Source organism: Ranitomeya variabilis, chromosome 7, assembly GCF_051348905.1.
Source record: "Ranitomeya variabilis isolate aRanVar5 chromosome 7, aRanVar5.hap1, whole genome shotgun sequence".
Taxonomy (NCBI): Eukaryota; Metazoa; Chordata; class Amphibia; order Anura; family Dendrobatidae; genus Ranitomeya; species Ranitomeya variabilis.
Window position 1 is genome coordinate 172891669 of NC_135238.1, and position 21951 is coordinate 172913619.

The 21951-nt window shown below is 49.3% G+C and overlaps 1 protein-coding gene across 2 annotated transcripts in view; it reads right to left on the reverse strand.

Annotated features, from left to right (window-relative positions):
- MREG (melanoregulin) overlaps nt 1–21951 on the reverse strand; it is a 196189-nt gene that overhangs the window by 117137 nt on the left and 57101 nt on the right. For both annotated transcript variants that reach the window (XM_077272276.1, XM_077272275.1), the window contains exon 3: nt 7976–8069. In XM_077272276.1, coding sequence (XP_077128391.1) covers nt 7976–8069 — 94 coding nt within the window. The remainder of the gene's footprint in view (nt 1–7975; nt 8070–21951) is intronic.

The following is a 21951-nucleotide window of genomic DNA, read 5'->3' on the forward strand; positions in this document are numbered from 1 at the left end:
TCTCCCTCCTCCTTCTTCAGACTGTGCGGCGTCAGCTGATCCCTAATCGCCGTGGCATGCGCTTAGGGATCAGCTGACGCGGCACAGTCTGAAGAAGGCAGATGGAGATGAGTGAGAGGCGAAGATATGCACAGCGCATGCCCATCAATCCCAGCCCAGCAGTGTGAATAAATCAGAAGACACTGCGGGGCGGGATCTCGGACAGCGCGGCCGCACAGGAGCAGTCAGCCTGACATCAAATGATGTCAGAAGACGGGCAGCGCTAACTGCGCATGGCCAAGGGTTAACATAACAGCGCAGGCTCCAGGACAGATTCAAACAACGCTCAGGAGGAGGCGTCGCACGGCGCCAAGGGGGTATGAATTACGGCTGTGCTGCGTCTGATTAGGAAGGAAAGTCCACTTCCGGGACTTTCACAGTATGAGGGGACACATTTTATAAGTTTTTAGTTCAGCATGTGCAAGTAGCATAACTAAAAGAGCCACCTTTTCCTTGTGCAGCCTTAGTGCTGCACAAGGTGGCTCTTTTAGTTACAAATGCCTGGGGGAGACAGGTTCCCTTTAATTTCTGTAGAAGTGTGAGTGTGGAGGTAGCAGGAGAAATTGCCGGATACACAGCCGGGGATCAGCTGACGTTACTGAACCCCAATAACACGGCAGCAAGTGTTCACTGTGCAGACAGCACTTCCGAGCAGCAGCTGGCGGTGTTGGAGCCCAGGGTCAATCAGGGTGTAGGCCGAGGCCTAATTGGAGCAAGTTTAATATCTGATGTAATGTGGAGGGAGCAGGAGCAATTGCCGGACACACAGCAGGGGAGCAGCTGATGTTACTGAATCCCACTAACACAGGAGCTAGCGTTCACTGTGCAGATGGCACTTCTAGGAAGCAACTGGCGGTGTTGAAGCCCAGGGAATGCAGGAGAAGCAGAGTGGAGGCATTGCCGCACACACAGCAGGGGAGCAGCTGGCGTTACTGAACCCCAATAACAGAGGAGCAACTGTTGATTGTGCAGACAGCACTTCCGGGCAGCAACTGGCAGTGTTGGAGCCCAGGGAATGCAGGAGAAGCAGAGTGGAGGCATTGCCGGATACACAGCTGGGGATCAGCTGACATTACTGAAACCCAATAACACTGGGTCATGTGTTGACTGTGCAGACGGCACTTCTGAGCAGCAACTGGGGGTGTTGGAGCCCAGGGATTGCAGTTCAGGTGGTAGAAACATGAACACAACAGGAGACCTGGATACTGTTGCCAACCAATTATTTAATCTGGAAGAGGAGTGGCTAATTCCTGCGAGATCCAGGCCTTGTTCATTTTCAGAAAAGTAAGCCGGTCAACGTTATCGGAGGATAATCGCATGTGACTGTCTGTTATTACACCACCTGTGGCACTAAAGACGCGTTCCGATAATACACTAGCAGCAGCGCAAGCCAGCACCTCCAATGCATACTGGCTAAGCTCTGGCCATGTATCCAGCTTAGAGACCCAAAACTTGAAGGGGGAAGAGCCATCTGGGAGTACACTGAGAAGGCAAGACATGTAGTCTGTCACCATCTGAAGGAAACGTTGCCTCCTGCTGACTGGAGCCGTCTGTGATGGTGTAGCCATTTGTGACGGGCACACAAAAGTTTGCCACAGTTGGGCCATACTGGTCTTGCCTTATGCTGAGGCACTGCTTCTGCTCCCTCTTTGTGCAGAGCTTCCTCCACTGCCTCGACGCACTGAGCTGCTTTGTAAAGTACTAGCAGCACTGCTTTCGGTTGTACTGGAGAAGATGATGGAATGTGTTGTGGATTCTGTTTGTGGGCTCCCTCTGGTGGTTACTGCTGGTACTGGGTGACTTTGGTGGGTTGCGGCCTTTGGTTTCCACCTGTCCATCAGAGGCTGGGTGTTTCCTATTTTACCTGGCCTTTCTGTCATTCCCTTGCCGGCTATCAATGTATTCAGATGTGCTCTGTTTGGTTCCTGCCTACCTGCTCCCAGATCTTTCAGGATAAGCTAAGTGCTGATTTTCAGTTGTTGGTTTTTTTGTCCAGCTTGCTTATTATGTCTCTATGCTAGCTGGTAGCTCTAGTGGACTGAGGTTCTCCCCATGTGCCATGAGTTGGCACATGGGTTCTTGTAATCTCAGGATGGTTTTTTGATTAGGGTTTTTTGCTGACCGCTCAGACCCCTTTTGTATCGTTCTGCTTTCTAGTTTACAGCGGGCCTCAATTTGCTGAACCTATATATATCATCTCTATGTGTGTGCCTTCCTCTCATTTCACCGTCAATACATGTGGGGGGCAACTATACCTTTTGGGGTTCATTCCTCTGGAGGCAAGTGAGGTCTTTATTTTCTCTGCAGTACTAGTTAGCTCTTAGGCTGGTGCGTGGCGTCTAGAACCAACGTAGGCACGCTCCCTGGCTATCTCTAGTTGCGTTTGTCAGGCGTAGGGCAGCGGTCAGCCCAGGTTCCATCACCCTAGAGCTCGTCCGATATTTTGTATTACTTTGCTTGTCCCTTGCTATCCCTAGCCATTGGGATTTATGACAGGAATGCACCAGTGTGTCTTGGTTCTCCCGCATTTTATGCTCCCGGTTCAACAGTGTTATGAGGCTTTGTAAGTTGTCCCATAGTGAGGATTTAGGAGGGTGGACACCCAATAATCAGCCGTGCTGAGAATGGGGGCGATAAGGCGGTCGTTTCTCGGGCACTGCAGCATGAAATCAACCATGTGCTGCAGACTGCCAACTGGCCAAGAAACGCTGTCCCCTGCTTGAGACGTGATCTCTGCCTGCTCTGCATCACCCCACCCTCACTCTACATACTGACTACTGGAGCATTGTGTAACTCCCTCCTCTGGACAGATGTCATCCTCCTCCATTGACTCCTCCTCACAAAGTGTCCCGTGCCTAGGCCTTTGTGAGGAACCACGTTGCGCAAACTGTCCAGAAGGAGATGGCATTTGTGACTCCTCATACTCCACCTCTTCCACAACCTTATCCCTTAGCGCTTGCAGTGTTTTTTGAAGCAGGCAGATAAGGGGGATAGTCATGCTGACTACTGCATCATCTGCACTCGCCATCCGCGTGGAATCATCGAAGGCACGCAAAACCTGGCAGATGTCCTTCATAGTGGCCCACTCAGTGGTTGTGAAGTCTGAACGGCGCGCAGTGTGACTTCTTTGCGCCAGATGCAGCTGGTACTCCATTACTGCTGCCTGCTGCTCACACAACCACTCCAACATATGTAACGTTGAATTCCACCTGGTGGGTAGGTCACATATGATGCGATGTTCCGGAAGGCGGAAATGGCGCTGCAGACCTGCAATGCGCGATCTTGCCATGCTGGAACGCCGCAAGTGAGCACACTCTAGGTGGACCTTGTGCAGCAGTGCATCCAGATCTGGATAGTCCCTCAAAAAACTCTCCACGACCAAGTCGAGCACATGTGCCAGACATGGGATGTGAGTGAGGTTGCCTAGGCCCAGAGCTGCCACCAGATTTCAGCCATTGTCACACACTACCATGCCTGGCTGGAGATTCCCTGGCACAAACCACACGTCGCTCTCCTGCTTGATGGCATTCCAGAGCTCCTGCGCTGTGTGGCTTCGATTCCCCAAATAAATTAATTTCAATACGGCCTGTTGACGTTTGGCCACGGCTGTGCTCATATCGGTCGTAACAGGTAAGTGTTCACGGGTCTATGTAGAGGTGGACTGTGACGGCTCCTGCAGCGCTGATTCAGAGGAACTGGAGTATGAGGAGGAGTAAATGTGTACAGACTGGATTCCTGCAATCCTTGGAGTTGGCAGAACACGTACAGCGCCACTCCCAAGATCTGTCCCCGGCTCCACAACATTTACCCAATGGGCAGTGAGGGAAAGATATCGTCCCTGTCCATGGTGACTGGTCCACGCATCGGTGGTGAGGTGGACCTTGCGACTGATGGCGTTTAGTAGCGTGTGTTTAATGCTTCCCTCCACATGCTTTTTCAGGGCAGGGACGGCTTGCCTGCTGAAATAAAAGTGGCTGGGCACGTTGTATTGTGGGACTGCCAATGCCATCAAGTTGCGGAAGGTGTCAGCCTCCACCAGCCTGAATGACAGCATTTCAAGGGACAGTAGTTTTGCAATGCCAGCATTCAGAGCCTGTGCTTGGGGGTGGTTTGCCAAGAATGGCTGCCTTTTCTCCCATGCCTGTGCTACTGATGGCTGAAGACTGGGCTGGGAATGTGAGGATGACAGGTAACATGGTGCTGTGGGTGGAATGGCACTGTGTCTATGTACAACAGTGCCAGAGGTTCTTCCATGGCGATCCTGTGAGGAAGCCGAACCAGCTGTGTATGAGCTGGAGGAAGAGGCTACAACACAAGCTGAAGAGGTGGTAAGTGCAGCTGTAGGTTGGCCTAGGTCTTCAGTGTGTTTTTGTAACTCCACCACGTGCTTGGTCCGCACATGTTTCCACATATTTGTGGTATTGAGGTTGCTGAGACTTTTCCCTCTTTTGACTTTCTGATTACACAGCTTGCATTTGACAAAGCAAATGTCATCTGCTATTCCCCGGCCTCTCCCCTCTGTCAATCCCTCCACTGGCTCCCCATTGCCCATAGACTCAACTACAAAACCCTAACCATGACATACAAAGCCATCCACAACCTGTCTCCTCCATACATCTGTGACCTTGTCTCCAGGTACTTACCATACACGCAACCTCTGATCCTCACAAGATCTCCTTCTCTACTCCCCTCTTATCTCCTCTACCCACAATCGTATACAAGATTTCTCTCGTGTATCACCCCTACTCTGGAACCCTCTACCACAAAACATCAGACTCTCGCCGCCTACCATTGAAACCTTCAAAAAGAGCCTGAAGACCCACCTCTTCCGACAAGCCTACAACCTGCAGTAACCACCGATCAACCAAACTGCTGCACGACCAGCTCTATCCTCGCCTACTGTATTCTCCCTCCATCCCTTGTAGATTGTGAGCCTTTGCGGAAGGGTCCTCTCTCCTCCTGTACCAGTTATGACTTGTACAGTTTAAGATTATTGTACTTGTTTTTATTATGTATACCCCTCCTCACATGTAAAGCGCCATGGAATAAATGGCGCTATAACAATAAATAATAATAATAATAATAATAATAATCTGCAACTGTGTCAAAAAAGGACCAGGCACTGCAAGTCTTGGGAGCGCTCGTTTTGGCTTTTGGAAGAGGCATGGGTGCCAAAGTGGAGGCTACAGGCAACGCAGTCTTCCCCCTCCCTCTTTTTTGGGCCATTCGGGGAATCTCTTCCTCAGAGCTGCTCCCACCACCTTCCTGTACCTCACGCCATGATGGGTCAAGGACCTCATCATCTACACTACCCTCTTCCAACAACTGCTTCTCCTGGGTAGTCTCGGCAGCACAGTACGCACCAGAAAGTGGCACCTGAGTCTCATCATCATCATCATCAGATGCATACTGAGGTGTGCTGACCGGAGGCACTGGCCCACCGGCCTCTTTAGATTCAGAGAGACAAAGCAGTTGGGCATCACTGCATACTGGCTCTTCTTCCATTTCTCGATTGCTGCTTGGCTGGCCCCCTCTTTCCAAGCCAAGAGATTCAGAGAACAGAAGTCGAGATGGCTCCTGTACAGGGCTCTCTGACTGCCTGGGCAATTTGGCAGGTGGTGAAGAGACAGATGGGTGCTCTTCACTGCTCTGGACCAGAGAGGATGTGGCACTAATTGAAGTCGATGTGTTAGCTGCCATCCATCCGACAACGGCTTCAATTTGTTCATCCCGCAGCAGTGGGGTATGGCGAGCTTCTACAAAGCTACGCATGAAGGATTGTTCCCTGCTAAAACTGGGGGATGATGACGAGTCACCGGTGCCCACAGAAGGCACAGAATTCCCACGTCCTCTCCCTGCAGAAACTCCACACCCACGAACACGTGCCTTACTCCCTGCCTTCTTCATTTTGGTAGACTGATAAAGATAGGCAGAAAAGTACTAAGGGCATAGTGTGCTTATTCCTAAACAGCTGCTAATAGGTATAAGAACCACTAATTTTATAAAGTGTGGACTAGACTTTAATATGAACTAATGTGGCCTACACAACTGTAAAGTGGAGTGTTTGGTGAACTTTATTAACTTTTTTTTTTTTTTTCGCAGAACAGGCTACGGCGTGAGCTGCAATCACTCACAGACCTTGCAGACAGCCGTGAACGGTGCTGCAAGGCCAAAAACAGCTCCTCTATGTAATCCTATAAAATGTTTTTCCACAATCTAGCAGGATACGGATGGAAACCCACTAATAGGATAAAATCAGAAAAAATGTGCAACAGGCAGCACTAATTCAAAAAAGGACAATGGAACAGTATGAGGCAGTGACGCATGTTGAGCTGACTACAACCAGCTGTGGCGGCAGAGCAAGCTACAGCGTGAGCTGCACTCACACACAGACTTTGCAGACAGCCGTGAACAGCGCTGCAAGGCCAAAAACAGCTCCTCTATGGAATCCTATATAGTGTTTTTCCACAATCTAGCAGGATACGGATGGAAACCCACTAATAGGATAAATCAGAAAAAATGTGCAACAGGCAGCACTAATTCAAAAAAGGACAATGGAACGGTATGAGGCAGTGACGCACTCTGAGCTGACTACAACCAGCTGTGACTGCTGAACTGACTACAGAGTGGGCTGCACTCACACACAGACCTTGCAGACAGCCGCGAACAGCGCTGCAAGGCAAAAACAAGGTTCTCACACAACGGTTGCTAAATTAGCCTGGGTAAAGCACAATGAAGCAAATCACTATCTCAAACTATCCCTCAGTCAGAACAGCAGTGTCCTGTCCCTAACTGAATCCACAGCAGAGTGAACCCAAAATGGCGGTGGCGGCTTTTATAGTGCATCATGTCATCATTTCAGCAGCCAATCACAGCCATGCTCTTACTTACATGCCTAACATGCATAACAGGATGTGCCAACACTTCTTAGGATTCCTCATTGGCTGAATGAAATCACACTGGCTCTTTGAATTATGGGAACTTCCGATTCCGGTATCCGATATTGAGAAAGTATCAGAACTCAGTATCGGAATTCCGATACCGCGAATATCGGCCGATACCCAATATTTGCAGTATCGGAATGCTCAACACTAAACCTGAGATGTTGCGTTTTTGACGCTGCAAAAACTCACCAAAATCTCATCGTCTGAACGTAGCCTAAGGTTCCTATGATGAGTTTTTAGTGATTTTAATTATGCTGTGTAGTTTTGAAAAGAAAATGCAAGTATCCAATTTTACTTAACGGGGGCAGAAAATCTGCAACATCAAAAACTCAACATGGCAACGTAGCCTTGTAATCCCCAAATAGTTACACTTTATGTATGTTTCCTAAAAAATGTACAAATAAACCAAAATGCATTTCATTTAAGGAAAACAAATAAACAAAAAAAAACACACAAACAAACATCTAGCCCTCATGCGGCCATTTCAATTGAAAAGAGTTATTGGTAAAAAGTAAAAAAAAAAGTCATTATTCCTGTGGCTTTCCCAGCACTTCATGCCTGGCCACATGGCACTGTAATTAATGAATATAATAAATCATCACTGTTCCTGGCACATAGCTTACTCTATTATTGATGAATATATATATATATATATATATATATATATATATATATATATATATATATATATATATATATATATATTTATATTACTACTTATTGTTACAGCGCCATTTTTTCCATGGCGCTTTACATATGAGGAGGGGTATGCATAATAAAAACAAGTACAATATTCTTAAACAATACAAGTCATAACTGGTACAGGAGGAGAGAGGACCCTGCCCGCGAAGGCTCACAATCTACAAATATATATATATATATATATATATATATATATATATATATATATATATATATATATATATATATTTATTTAAATATTTTAAGCTATAATACAATGTATGAAACTAAAGAAAATGAAATGCACTTACTTTACGAGAGGCTGCTTCTCATGTTTAGGGTAATCAATGCATCCAAGTCTAAGGCAACAAAAGGCACACAGCCAATCTTTCATACCCATGGGTTCTGACGTAAAATAAAAAGAGACATGCAGTCAGAAATAAAGTGTTCACCTGGCCCTCGCTCACCATCACAATATACTGACCATTCAGGTTTATCTGCTGAGTGCTGACACATAAATTACACACTTAAGAGGCTAAGAAACTCAGCAAAAATGCAGGACTCCACATTATTCATCCTCCTGTGCAGGGATTTAACATTCCCTTGGAGGATCATGCAGAGTAGAAAGTTTAAAAAGCTAAACAAAACAACCCCATTCCCCAGTCATATAGTTTTATAACACAAACTGCCTTGAGGCAGGCAATTGACCACATTAGTCAGATGTTAATTGAGCATTAGCACTTGAGTGACAATTTACATAGGAGTATTTTTTCATCATGCATTTTAAAATACAGTTTATGGGCAGATTTAGGGTATGTGCATATGACGTCTTTTTTTCAAGGATTCTGCCTGAAATCCAGCGAAAAAAACCTCTCTTAAATAGGCTAAAAAGAATGAACATATGCTTTGCAATATTCAAATTACTCTCTGTGCACATGTTCAGTTTTTTTAGCTCAACTTCAAGCTTCAAAACTAGTAAGGCTACATTCCCTACACTCCCACAATGAGCTGTTGTTGAATTTTTGATGTTGTAGAATTTCTGCACCATTTCTGCACCTATTATTTAAATTAAGTTTACTTGTGTTTTTTATTACATTTTGTGTGCATTTTTTGACATGCATTTTTATTGCATTTTATACACAGTTTTTGTCTCTGGCGTGTCTGCTTTAGACCGGTTTCACACATCCTGATATCTCCGGTACTGGAGATATCAGTGTCCGTGTGTGTACTACGTGCAGCACACATGTGTCAACTGTGTGCCGCATGAGTACCACACGGATGGCCACTGGGGAAGTAGCACTACTGTAAGGCCGGAGACACACTGGTGCGAGATACGGCCGAGTCTCGCTGGCTAAAAGCAAGCTGTGGCATCGGCACACCGGAGCGGAGCGTGCAGCCGCATAGCAATACATGGAGCCGCACGCTCCGCTCCGGAGTGCCGGTGCCACAGCTTGCTTTTCGCCAGCGAGACTCGGCCGTATCTCGCACCAGTGTGTCTCCGGCCTTACAGTAGTGCTACTTCCCCAGTGGCCATCCGTGTGGTACTCATGCGGCACACAGTTGACACATGTGTGCTGCACGTAGTACACACACGGACACTGATATCTCCAGTACCGGAGATATCAGGATGTGTGAAACCGGTCTAAAGCAGACACGCCAGAGACAAAAACTGTGTATAAAATGCAATAAAAATGCATGTCAAAAAATGCACACAAAATGTAATAAAAAACACAAGTAAACTTAACCCTTTAACCCTTTACCAACTATAGGATTTGTAATGGAGAGGTGTCTTATTGACACCTCTCCATTAGGGTTGAGCGAAACGGATCGGACAAATTCAAAAATCGCCGACTTTCGGCAAAGTCGGGTTTCATGAAACCCGACCCGATCCTAGTGTGGGATCGGCCATGCGGTCGGCGATCAGCCCGCCAAAGTCGCGTTTCGTATGACGCGTTCAGCGCCATTTTTCTGCCAATGAAGGAGGACGCAGAGAGTGGGCAGCGTGATGACTAGGCTAGCAGTGGCTGGGCAATGGGCAGGATGAGGAGGAAACACAGATATAGGCCCAAATAATAAAGTGGGCTAAATGCAGTTCAAAATTGGTAACAGGAGTAAACAGGCGGCACTGCTTTGTTCAGTGGAGGAGAAAAGCAAGGAGCGGCAGACACCGTTAGTAGGCCCAACCAAACTAGTAGGCCAAATGCAGTTTCATATTCAAAATATAGGCCGAAAGCCTGAAGATTGAAGCAGAGGAGAAAAGCACAGGAGAACACCAAGGAGCGGCAGACACCGTTAGTAGGCCCAACCAAACTAGTAGGCCAAATGCAGTTTCATATTCAAAATATAGGCTGAAAGCCTGAAGATTGAAGCTCAGCTTTGTTCAGTGGAGGACAACAACAAGCAGCGGCAGACACCGTTAGTAGGCCCAACCAAACAAGTAGGCCAAATGCAGTTTAACATCTGATCTAGGCCGAAAGCCTGAAAATTGAAGCTCAGCTTTTTTCAGTGGATGACAACTAAAAGCAGCGGCAGACACCGTTAGTAGGGCCCAACCAAACTAGTAGGCCAAATGCAGTTTAAAATTTCCTATAGGCCGAAAGCCAGAAGATTGAAGCTCAGCTTTGTTCAGAAGAGGACAGCTGTATTGAGTGGCGCAGACAGACACAGGTAGTAGGCCTAAAATAAAAAAGTAGGCTCAATGCAGATTAAAATAGGTTACAGGGGTACACAGGCAGCATTGGTTTGGTCAGCAGAGGAGGATTGCAAGGAGTGGTGCAGACTTACTAGGCCTAAAATAAAAAAGTAGGCTCAATGAAGTTTAAAATAGGTTACAGGGGTACACAGGCAGCATTGTTTTGGTCAGCGGAGGACGATTGCAAGGAGTGGTGCAGACAGACTTACTAGGCCTACAATAAAAAAGTAGGCTCTATGCAGCTTAAAATGGGTTACAGGGGTACACAGGCAGCATTGGTTTGGTCAGCGGAGGACGATTGCAAAGAGTGGCGCAGACTTACTAGGCCTAAAATAAAAAAGTAGGCTCAATGCAGTTTAAAATGGGTTACAGGGGTACACAGGCAGCATTGGTTTGGTCAGCGGAGGACGATTGCAAGGAGTGGCGCAGACTTACTAGGCCTAAACTAAAAAAATAAGTTCTATGCAGGTTAAAATGGGTTACAGGGGTACACAGGCAGCATTGGTTTGGTCAGCGGAGGACGATTGCAAAGAGTGGCGCAGACTTACTAGGCCTAAAATAAAAAAGTAGGCTCAATGCAGTTTAAAATGGGTTACAGGGGTACACAGGCAGCATTGGTTTGGTCAGCGGAGGACGATTGCAAGGAGTGGCTCAGACTTACTAGGCCTAAACTAAAAAAATAAGTTCTATGCAGTTTAAAATAGGTTACAGGGGTACACAGGCAGCATTGGTTTGGTCAGCGGAGGACGATTGCAAGTTGTGGCGCAGACTTACTAGGCCTAAACTAAAAAAGTAGGCTCAATGTAGTTTAAAATGGGTTACAGGGGTACACAGGCAGCACTGGTTTGGCCAGTGGAGGACGATTGCAAGGAGTGGCGCAGACAGACTTACTAGGCCTAAAATAAAAAAGTAGGCTCAATGCAGTTTAAAATGGGTCACAGGGGTACACAGGCAGCATTGGTTTGTTCAGTGGAGGACAATTGCAAGGAGTGGCACAGACTTACTGGGCCTAAACTAAAAAAGTAGGCTTTATGCAGTTTAAAATAGGTTACAGGGGTACACAGGCAGCATTGGTTTGGCCAGTGGAGGACGATTGCAAGGAGTGGCGCAAACTTACTAGGCCTAAAATAAAAAAGTAGGCTCAATGCAGTTTAAAATGGGTTACAGGGGTACACAGGCAGCATTGGTTTGGTCAGCGGAGGACGATTGCAAGGAGTGGCACAGACTTACTAGGCCTAAACTAAAAAAGTAGGCTCTATGCAGTTTAAGATGGGTTACAGGGGTACACAGGCAACATTGGTTTGGTCAGCGGAGGACAATTGCAAGGAGTGGCACAGACTTACTAGGCCTAAACTAAAAAAATAAGTTCTATGCAGTTTAAAATGGGTTACAGGGGTACACAGGCAGCATTGGTTTGGCCAGTGGAGGACGATTGCAAGGAGTGGCGCAGACTTACTAGGCCTAAAATAAAAAAGTAGGCTCAATGCAGTTTAAAATGGGTTACAGGGGTACACAGGCAGCATTGGTTTGGTCAGCGGAGGACGATTGCAAGGAGTGGCACAGACTTACTAGGCCTAAACTTAAAAAGTAGGCTCTATGCAGTTCTAAACTGGTAACAGGAGTAAACTGGCGGCACTGCTTTATTCGGTGGAGGACAACTGGAAGAAGTGGCTGACACAGTAAGTTGGCCAAAATAGTAAAGTGGGCTAAATGTCTGCAAAAAAATGTTCCTAAATAAACAGGTCGCAAAGCTAGTTATAGGGGTGGGTTCCTCTGCTGAGTAGCAGACAGTGGTAGTTCGCGCACAGTATTCACAGGTCTAAATGGAGGGCCGTGCCCCTGTATATTTTTACTATCATCTTTCATTTCAACAAATTTGTATTGGCAGTGCCATTGAAGGATTTAACAGCACAGACTAAACAGTGGTGGAGCAGTGAGAGGTAAGTTTTGCAAGTGGTAGAGCACTGTCTGAGCTGGGGGGGGAACACTCTCTCGTGGGCGGCGGTACTGGCCCAGGGCCCCTCATATTACGACGGTGTGTCTGACATTGGGTGTGCACCACCACCGCCAGAGACACTTCATTGTACTATGAGGGACCCTGTGCCAGTGTCGTCGGCCAAAAGTGGGCACACCCACCTGTCCAGGCATACGGCACTCGCACGGGTGCTTGCGGCAAGTGGTGACCACGGCCCCGTGGGGGAGTCAGCCCATTTAGGGAGGTGTAAAAATGGCCTATGGTGGACATTCAGCAGCTGCAAATGGAGGAATTGGAGCAGTCAGTAAGAGGAGTCCAAAAGCAAGACCTTTTTACAGGAAAGCTACGTGTCAGCGGTTGAAGGTGGGGCAAAATAATTAGAAATCCATGCTTGGTTCATTTTAATGAAGGTTAGATCATCAACATTTTGGGTAGCCAGACGAGTCCTTTTTTCGGTCAGTATTGAACCAGCAGCACTGAAGACTCTTTCTGATAGCACACTAGCAGCTGGGCAAGCGAGCTCCTGTAATGCATATTCTGCCAATTCAGGCCAGGTGTCTATTTTAGATGCCCAGTAATCAAAGGGGAATGATGGGTGAGAGAGAACATCAATAAAGGAGGAAAAATAGTTTGTAACCATACTGGACAAATGTTGTCTCCTGTCACTTTGAATTGATGCAGCAGTACCTGTCGTGTGTGTGGTCATTGCAAAATCACTCCACAACCTGGTCATAAAACCCCTCTGTCCAACGCCACTTCTGATTTGTGCACCTCTAACACCTCTGCCATGTTGCCCCCTGCAGCTCGTGTGAGAACCATCACCGCCGCTGTGTGCTGGGAATGCCTGAACCAAACAGTCTACAAGAGTTGCTTGTTTGGTAGCCAATATTTGCTCAAGGTTCTCATGTGGCATGATATTTTGCAATTTCCCTTTATAGCGTGGATCCAGGAGGCAGGCCAACCAGTAATCGTCATCGGTCATCATTTTGATAATGCTGGGGTCCCTTTTTAGGATACGCAAGGCATAATCAGCCATGTGGGCCAATGTTCCAGGTGTCAATTCACTGCTTGTGCTGAGTTGAGGAGCACTTTCTGGCAAATCACCATCAGTTGTCTCCCGCAAAAACCCTGTACCTGACCTTGCAACGCCACCAGTTTCTATTGCCCCCTGAGAAGCTTCCTCCTCCCATAAATATTCATCCCCATCATCCTCCTCCTCTTCATCCGCCACCTCGTCCAGGAGAGTTCCCTGGGCAGACAATGGCTGACTGTCATCAAGGCTTCCCTCCTCCTCGGCTGTAGACGCCTGCTCCTTAATTTGTGTCAAACTTTGCATCAGCAGACACATTAGTGGGATGATCATGCTTATGATGGCGTATTCTGCACTTACCAGCCGTGTGCATTCCTCAAAACACTGAAGGACTTGACAGAGGTCTTGTAGCTTCGACCACTGCACACCTGACAACTCCATGTTTGCCATCCAACTGCCTGCCCGTGTATGTGTATCCTCCCACAAATGCATAACAGCACGCCTCTGTTCGCACAGCCTCTGAAGCATGTGCAGTGTGGAGTTCCACCTTGTTGCATCGTCGATTATTAGGCGGTGCTGGGGAAGCTTCAATGATCGCTGATGGTTCTGCATACGGTTGGAGTGTACGGGCGACCGGCGGATGTGCAAGCAAAGTCTTCGCACCTTCAGGAGCTGGGCTGGTAACCCCGGATAACTTTTCAGGAAGCACTGCACCACCAGGTTCAAGGTGTGAGCCAGGCAAGGTATGTGTTTCAATTCTGAAAGGGCTATGGCAGCCATAAAATTCCTTCCGTTATCACTGACTACCTTGCCTGCCTCAAGATGTACACTGCACAGCCATGACTGAGTTTCTTGCTGCAAGAACTCGGCCAGAACTTCTGCGGTGTGTCTGTTGTCGCCCAAATACTTCATTTCCAACACAGCCTGCTGACGCTTACCACTAGCTGTTCCATAATGGGACACCTCGTGTGCAACACTGGCAGCTGCAGATGGAGTGGTAGGGCGACTGCGCTCTGTGGATGAGCTTTCGCTTCTGGAGGTGGAGGAGGAGGAGGAGGAGGGTTGTCGAATGCCTACTGCCAACTGTTTCCTAGACCTTGGGCTAGGCAGAACTGTCCCACTATGGCTGTCCCCTATGGACCCTGCATCCACCACATTAACCCTGTGCGCCATGATGGACACGTAACGTCCCTGGCCATGCCTACTGGTGCATGCATCTGTTGTGAGGTGCAACTTTCTACTGACTGATTGCCTGAGTGCATGGACAATGTGGTCTTTGACATGCTGGTGGAGGACTGGGATGACGTTTCTCGCTAAGAAGTGTCGACTCGGTAGGTCATAACGTGGTACTGCGTAGCCCATCAGGGCTTTGAAAGCTTCGCTTTGAACCAACCGGTAGGGCATCATCTCTAACGTGATTAGTCTAGCAATGTGGGCGTTTAAACCCTGTGTACATGGATGAGAGGGTGAGTACTTTCTTTTCCTAATGCAGCGCCCCAGAGTCCTGGTCGTTGCCGTACTGTTGCTCCGCCGCTAAGGGGGGCTATGGTACATCTGATGGCACTGAAGGAGTTCATCTGACCAGGTATCACAGACACCAATACATTTCACAGTCTGGCCTCCAGGGGGAGCTAAGGGTTCTATTTATTAGGCCACTCCTCACAGTCTAGTAAAACTGGGGGTTAGGCAGGAAGTTAGAGAGAAAGCTGACTGGGTTGGAACCAGGCAACACCTTGTGGCAGAGGGTGTTGTAGGGGAAGATTCAGAGGGGTCCCTCTCAGGGGTGGGATCCTGACAGAGGCCTAGCAACCAGAGAGAACGTTACGGGACTGCGCCTGCACGATATAGCGGCGGTACCCCAAGAAAGGACAAGAAGCGAGGTTTATTGTGCTGAGTGAGAAACGAGATCAACGCAACAAGGAGAATACCAGTAGGAGTCGTGCTGTAAGACGAGGCAACATCCTATTGAGGCGCATAACTGGTGGCCGGAACGCCGAGGAAGTATAGAGCTCCAAGCCAAACTTCGAACCTACGGCAGGACAGATTTACAGGCGAGCTGTCTCACCCAGACCCAGGAAGACACAGGGGGTAACAACAGGAGTGGGGTGACGCTGGAGTCCCGGAAGAGCTCCGAGCCTCCCCGTCATACGGGTGCGTCCTAACCGTAAGATCAGGGGGACGTAGAGGGAAAACATCAGAATCGAGTTGTGAGGGAACACGAGAAACAGACACAACAGTTGTGGGTACTATCCCGTAAGCACAGCAGGGGAGGACCACAACACACAAGCGCAGGAAGGTAGGCACAGATCTCCACCTGCGAAGGGAACTCTGGAGGTGCCATCAGACCGGCCGGACTTGCACAGCCTGGTTAACCGTATTCCGGATTGAGGACTCAGAAGCCTTCAGTAAAGAGGTAAAGAGACTGCAACCTGGTGTCCTCGTTATTGACCGCGACCGGCACTACACCGCACCATAACATCAGCACCATACCACCACCTTTTATTGTGCGCCCCTCAGCAGGGTCACGGACCGGGTCTAGCCACCGTGACAACCCCAGAGCAGAGACTCGGAGGCCCGGTACCGGGTACCCCTCGGCCCTGCGGCAGTGGGGGCGCTGCAATTTTGGCGTCACGAACAGGATCTACTTAAGCCTGAAGAATCGGGTCATGTGTGCCTTGGAACTGTGACTTATTATACTTGGAACTGTGGCTTATTATACTTGGACTGTGACTTATTGCAAAGACTGTGTATTGCTACTTGCCGCCAAAAGTTCCCGCCAAAACCCGCCTCCATTGCAGCACCACAGGGAACACAGAGGGAGAAGGAGGGCGTGCCATGGGAGGAGACTACCAAAGCGGCGCCAGAAGTAGCGACCGCCCCTCCAACTTCTGCTGCGAGATGACGACTTGCCCAGCAGCAGAGGAGAACCGCCCCCTGATTTGCAACGGCGGCAACGAGGTGAAGAAGGAGCTCGACCTCGGAGAAATGGCGGAGCCAGGTGCATGCGTTGCTGCCGAATGCCGGACAGCGATGATGAACAGCAAGTGCCCGAGCAGCGGCGAAGCGATCCCTGCTTGCCCTCACCCATCAGAGGCGGACTCACGTCCACCGCCGGTGAAGGATCTGAACTCCCTGGAGCCGCCGACGGAGGAGCCGAGCCTACCTATCCCGACCACGGAGCCATGGAGGGCGGAACCACATCCAGAGACCACCTCGGAGGAACCGCAGTCCGGGCTGTGGCTGATTCCAGTGTCCTCGTCAACGGGACAGATCGACATCGGTGGAATCACATCAGGCGCAGGTATGGACGGCGCCCCTACTCCCCCGGCCGATTCTGCTCCCCCGACCGATCCCGCTCCTGTGACCGCTCCTCACCCCAACAATAACTGTTTCTTTTTGGTGGAGCGGGTGATCCTCACCCCCGACGCGATGGGGAAGCTGGTACCTCCACTACCGACCAAGATGGGAGAACCCATAGACGTGGGCCCAGACGGGGTGGTCCTCCGGTGGGACACCCCCTGGACCGGGCCAGATGGAGCCCGGGAGGACGGCCTCACCCTTGCTGTGCTCACTTGGGAACAGTATAAACAATGTTTAATCCTGCATTGGAGACACCGAGACGAGACGGAACAACCTGACATGCCAAAAACGCAACACAGAAAGTCTGCGTACGGCAGGAAAGACGTGGTAAAGCGGGGAACTGTGCTGGCTTTCCACCCGAAGAGGGGCTGGGGCTCCATACAGGAACCGGGGACTACCGACTGACGTCTTCGTTACTGGTTACAACGTGAAAACTCCCTGCTGTAACCAGTATGGTGACCCATTGCAGAGGGGGGATCAGGTGACCTACACCCGCCACCGGAGTGCGCAAGGGTGGTGCGCTCGTAATGTCCAACGCTGTGAGCCTGAAGGGGCGTCACCTGTTGCCCCGACCATGACTGATCCGGGCTTGACGAATCTTGTTACTGTCACGACTGTCCGCCTTGTGGCGGCTACCGAACTTGCAAACAGGGTTAGCCTTCATATCCAGACACCGGGTGATCTGACGGCACCTGAGAGATCAACCACCGGTACTGACACCGCATCAGCCGCGGATCAGAGACCACCCCCTGCACAGCCACAATCAGAGTAAGCAAGAATGCTTTATTGTATGTACATAGTTAATTGTTTTCACTGTTTTGCTGCTAAAACCCGTCTAGGGTTATTCTTAAAGGGATCCCTTTGTTGACCCGGGATCCCTATTGTGTTTTTTGTTTGTTTTCTACTTTTACACAGTTATCAAAGGACTGCCGAATCATGGACGGTGAATGATTCAAAAACTGATTTTGTAAATAGCTTGCACCTTCTTAAAGGTGCTCTCTACTGGTTTTACATAAAGAAAGGACACTTTGCGAAGATACTGTTTTTGAAAACATTACTGGAGTCCTTATTGCGAACAGACTTGCAGCTTGAGAAGTTGCACTACCTCATAGAGACTTGGTCCCCTCTTAAAGGGGATGTTCATTGATAGTACTTAGAGAATGATGATGCTCTAAAAGAGAAAATACTAATGCTGATATGTGAAAGTTGAATGTAACTAACTAGTTGATTGTGAGAAATGTTTAATGATGTTGATAGAAGAACGAGGACAGGAAGTGAACCCGTACGGGGTTAGTTAGTGAGTCCTCCTAGGAGCCATACAGAGATGGCTCAGTGATCTTGAACTGAAAGAAAAATGATATGTTTTATACTGTGCTGTGTATAGTAGTGGAAGGACAGTAGGCCCGGGCGGAAAGGGGCGGTCCTGTACAGAAAGGAGAGGCAGTAGGTCTGAAGCAGTTAGGACAGGCGGTCCTGCAGATTTAAAGAAGGAGAATGCATAAAAGTTGTTTAGCCTTATAATGTGTTATAAGAAGGTCTTTAGTGGATCCAGCGAGTACGTCCTTAAAGGAAATTTTAAATTATTGTTCAAAGATTTTGCACTTAGTAGAATACCCGGTTGGGTAAGCAAAGTTATTTCTAGTCTGTTATTGAAAGTATTTAACCATGTTTGTAACGTTCAAGTGTCCTCACCTCCCATAAAGGGAAGCTCTGTTAAAAAGTTTACTTGTACTTGCATTTTCAAAATTGTATGTCTTCTTGCTGACATGTATTGTTGTTTTCTTCCCAGTCCAGGAGTACTGGATTTAACCGGGGGGGGGGGGGGGGGGGGTGCAGCGCCCCAGAGTCCTGGTCGTTGCAGTACTGTTGCTCTGCCGCTAAGGGGGGCTATGGTACGTCTGATGGCACTGAAGGAGTTCATCTGACCAGGTATCACAGACACCAATACATTTCACAGTCTGGCTTCCAGGGGGAGCTAAGGGTTCTATTTATTAGGCCACTCCTCACAGTCTGGTAAAACTGGGGGTTAGGCAGGAAGTTAGAGAGAAAGCTGACTGGGTTGGAACCAGGCAACACCTTGTGGCAGAGGGTGTTGTAGGGGAAGATTCAGAGGGGTCCCTCTCAGGGGTGGGATCCTGACAGAGGCCTAGCAACCAGAGAGAACGTTACGGGACTGCGCCTGCACGATATAGCGGCGGTACCCCAAGAAAGGACAAGAAGCGAGGTTTATTGTGCTGAGTGAGAAACGAGATCAACGCAACAAGGAGAATACCAGTAGGAGTCGTGCTGTAAGACGAGGCAACATCCTATTGAGGCGCATAACTGGTGGCCGGAACGCCGAGGAAGTATAGAGCTCCAAGCCAAACTTCGAACCTACGGCAGGACAGATTTACAGGCGAGCTGTCTCACCCAGACCCAGGAAGACACAGGGGGTAACAACAGGAGTGGGGTGACGCTGGAGTCCCGGAAGAGCTCCGAGCCTCCCCATCATACGGGTGCGTCCTAACCGTAAGATCAGGGGGACGTAGAGGGAAAACATCAGAATCGAGTTGTGAGGGAACACGAGAAACAGACACAACAGTTGTGGGTACTATCCCGTAAGCACAGCAGGGGAGGACCACAACACACAAGCGCAGGAAGGTAGGCACAGATCTCCACCTGCGAAGGGAACTCTGGAGGTGCCATCAGACCGGCCGGACTTGCACAGCCTGGTTAACCGTATTCCGGATTGAGGACTCAGAAGCCTTCAATAAAGAGGTAAAGAGACTGCAACCTGGTGTCCTCGTTATTGACCGCGACCGGCACTACACCGCACCATAACATCAGCACCATACCACCACCTTTTATTGTGCACCCCTCAGCAGGGTCACGGACCGGGTCTAGCCACCGTGACAACCCCAGAGCAGAGACTCAGAGGCCCGGTACCGGGTACCCCTCGGCCCTGCGGCAGTGGGGGCGCTGCAATTTTGGCGTCACGAACAGGATCTACTTAAGCCTGAAGAATCGGGTCATGTGTGCCTTGGAACTGTGACTTATTATACTTGGAACTGTGGCTTATTATACTTGGACTGTGACTTATTGCAAAGACTGTGTATTGCTACTTGCCGCCAAAAGTTCCCGCCAAAACCCGCCGCCATTGCAGCACCACAGGGAACACAGAGGGAGAAGGAGGGCGTGCCATGGGAGGAGACTACCAAAGCGGCACCAGAAGTAGCGACCGCCCCCTCCAACTCCTGCTGCGAGATGACGACTTGCCCAGCAGCAGAGGAGAACCGCCCCCTGATTTGCAACGGCGGGAACGAGGTGAAGAAGGAGCTCGACCTCGGAGAAATGGCGGAGCCAGGTGCATGCGTTGCTGCCGAATGCCGGACAGCGATGATGAACAGCAAGTGCCCGAGCAGCGGCGAAGCGATCCCGGCTTGCCCTCACCCATCAGAGGCGGACTCACGTCCACCGCCGGTGAAGGATCTGAACTCCCTGGAGCCGCCGACGGAGGAGCCGAGCCTACCTACCCCGACCACGGAGCCATGGAGGGCGGAACCACATCCAGAGACCACCTCGGAGGAACCGCAGTCCGGGCTGCGGCTGATTCCAGTGTCCTCGTCAACGGGACAGATCGACATCGGTGGAATCACATCAGGCGCAGGTATGGACGGCGCCCCTACTCCCCCGGCCGATTCTGCTCCCCCGACTGATCCCGCTCCTGTGACCGCTCCTCACCCCAACAATAACTGTTTCTTTTCGGTGGAGCGGGTGATCCTCACCCCCGACGCGATGGGGAAGCTGGTACCTCCACTACCGACCAAGATGGGAGAACCCATAGACGTGGGCCCAGACGGGGTGGTCCTCCGGTGGGACACCCCCTGGACCGGGCCAGATGGAGCCCGGGAGGACGGCCTCACCTTTGCTGTGCTCACTTGGGAACAGTATAAACAATGTTTAATCCTGCATTGGAGACACCGAGACGAGACGGAACAACCTGACATGCCAAAAACGCAACACAGAAAGTCTGCGTACGGCAGGAAAGACGTGGTAAAGCGGGGAACTGTGCTGGCCTTCCACCCGAAGAGGGGCTGGGGCTCCATACAGGAATCGGGACTACCGACTGACGTCTTCGTTACTGGTTACAACGTGAAAACTCCCTGCTGTAACCAGTATGGTGACCCATTGCAGAGGGGGGATCAGGTGACCTACACCCGCCACCGGAGTGCGCAAGGGTGGTGCGCTCGTAATGTCCAACGCTGTGAGCCTGAAGGGGCGTCACCTGTTGCCCCGACCATGACTGATCCGGGCTTGACGAATCTTGTTACTGTCACGACTGTCCGCCTTGTGGCGGCTACCAAACTTGCAAACAGGGTTAGCCTTCATATCCAGACACCGGGTGATCTGACGGCACCTGAGAGATCAACCACCGGTACTGACACCGCATCAGCCGCGGATCAGAGACCACCCCCTGCACAGCCACAATCAGAGTAAGCAAGAATGCTTTATTGTATGTACATAGTTAATTGTTTTCACTGTTTTGCTGCTAAAACCCGTCTAGGGTTATTCTTAAAGGGATCCCTTTGTTGACCCGGGATCCCTATTGTGTTTTTTGTTTGTTTTCTACTTTTACACAGTTATCAAAGGACTGCCGAATCATGGACGGTGAATGATTCAAAAACTGATTTTGTAAATAGCTTGCACCTTCTTAAAGGTGCTCTCTACTGGTTTTACATAAAGAAAGGACACTTTGCGAAGATACTGTTTTTGAAAACATTACTGGAGTCCTTATTGCGAACAGACTTGCAGCTTGAGAAGTTGCACTACCTCATAGAGACTTGGTCCCCTCTTAAAGGGGATGTTCATTGATAGTACTTAGAGAATGATGATGCTCTAAAAGAGAAAATACTAATGCTGATATGTGAAAGTTGAATGTAACTAACTAGTTGATTGTGAGAAATGTTTAATGATGTTGATAGAAGAACGAGGACAGGAAGTGAACCCGTACGGGGTTAGTTAGTGAGTCCTCCTAGGAGCCATACAGAGATGGCTCAGTGATCTTGAACTGAAAGAAAAATGATATGTTCTATACTGTGCTGTGTATAGTAGTGGAAGGACAGTAGGCCCGGGCGGAAAGGGGCGGTCCTGTACAGAAAGGAGAGGCAGTAGGTCTGAAGCAGTTAGGACAGGCGGTCCTGCAGATTTAAAGAAGGAGAATGCATAAAAGTTGTTTAGCCTTATAATGTGT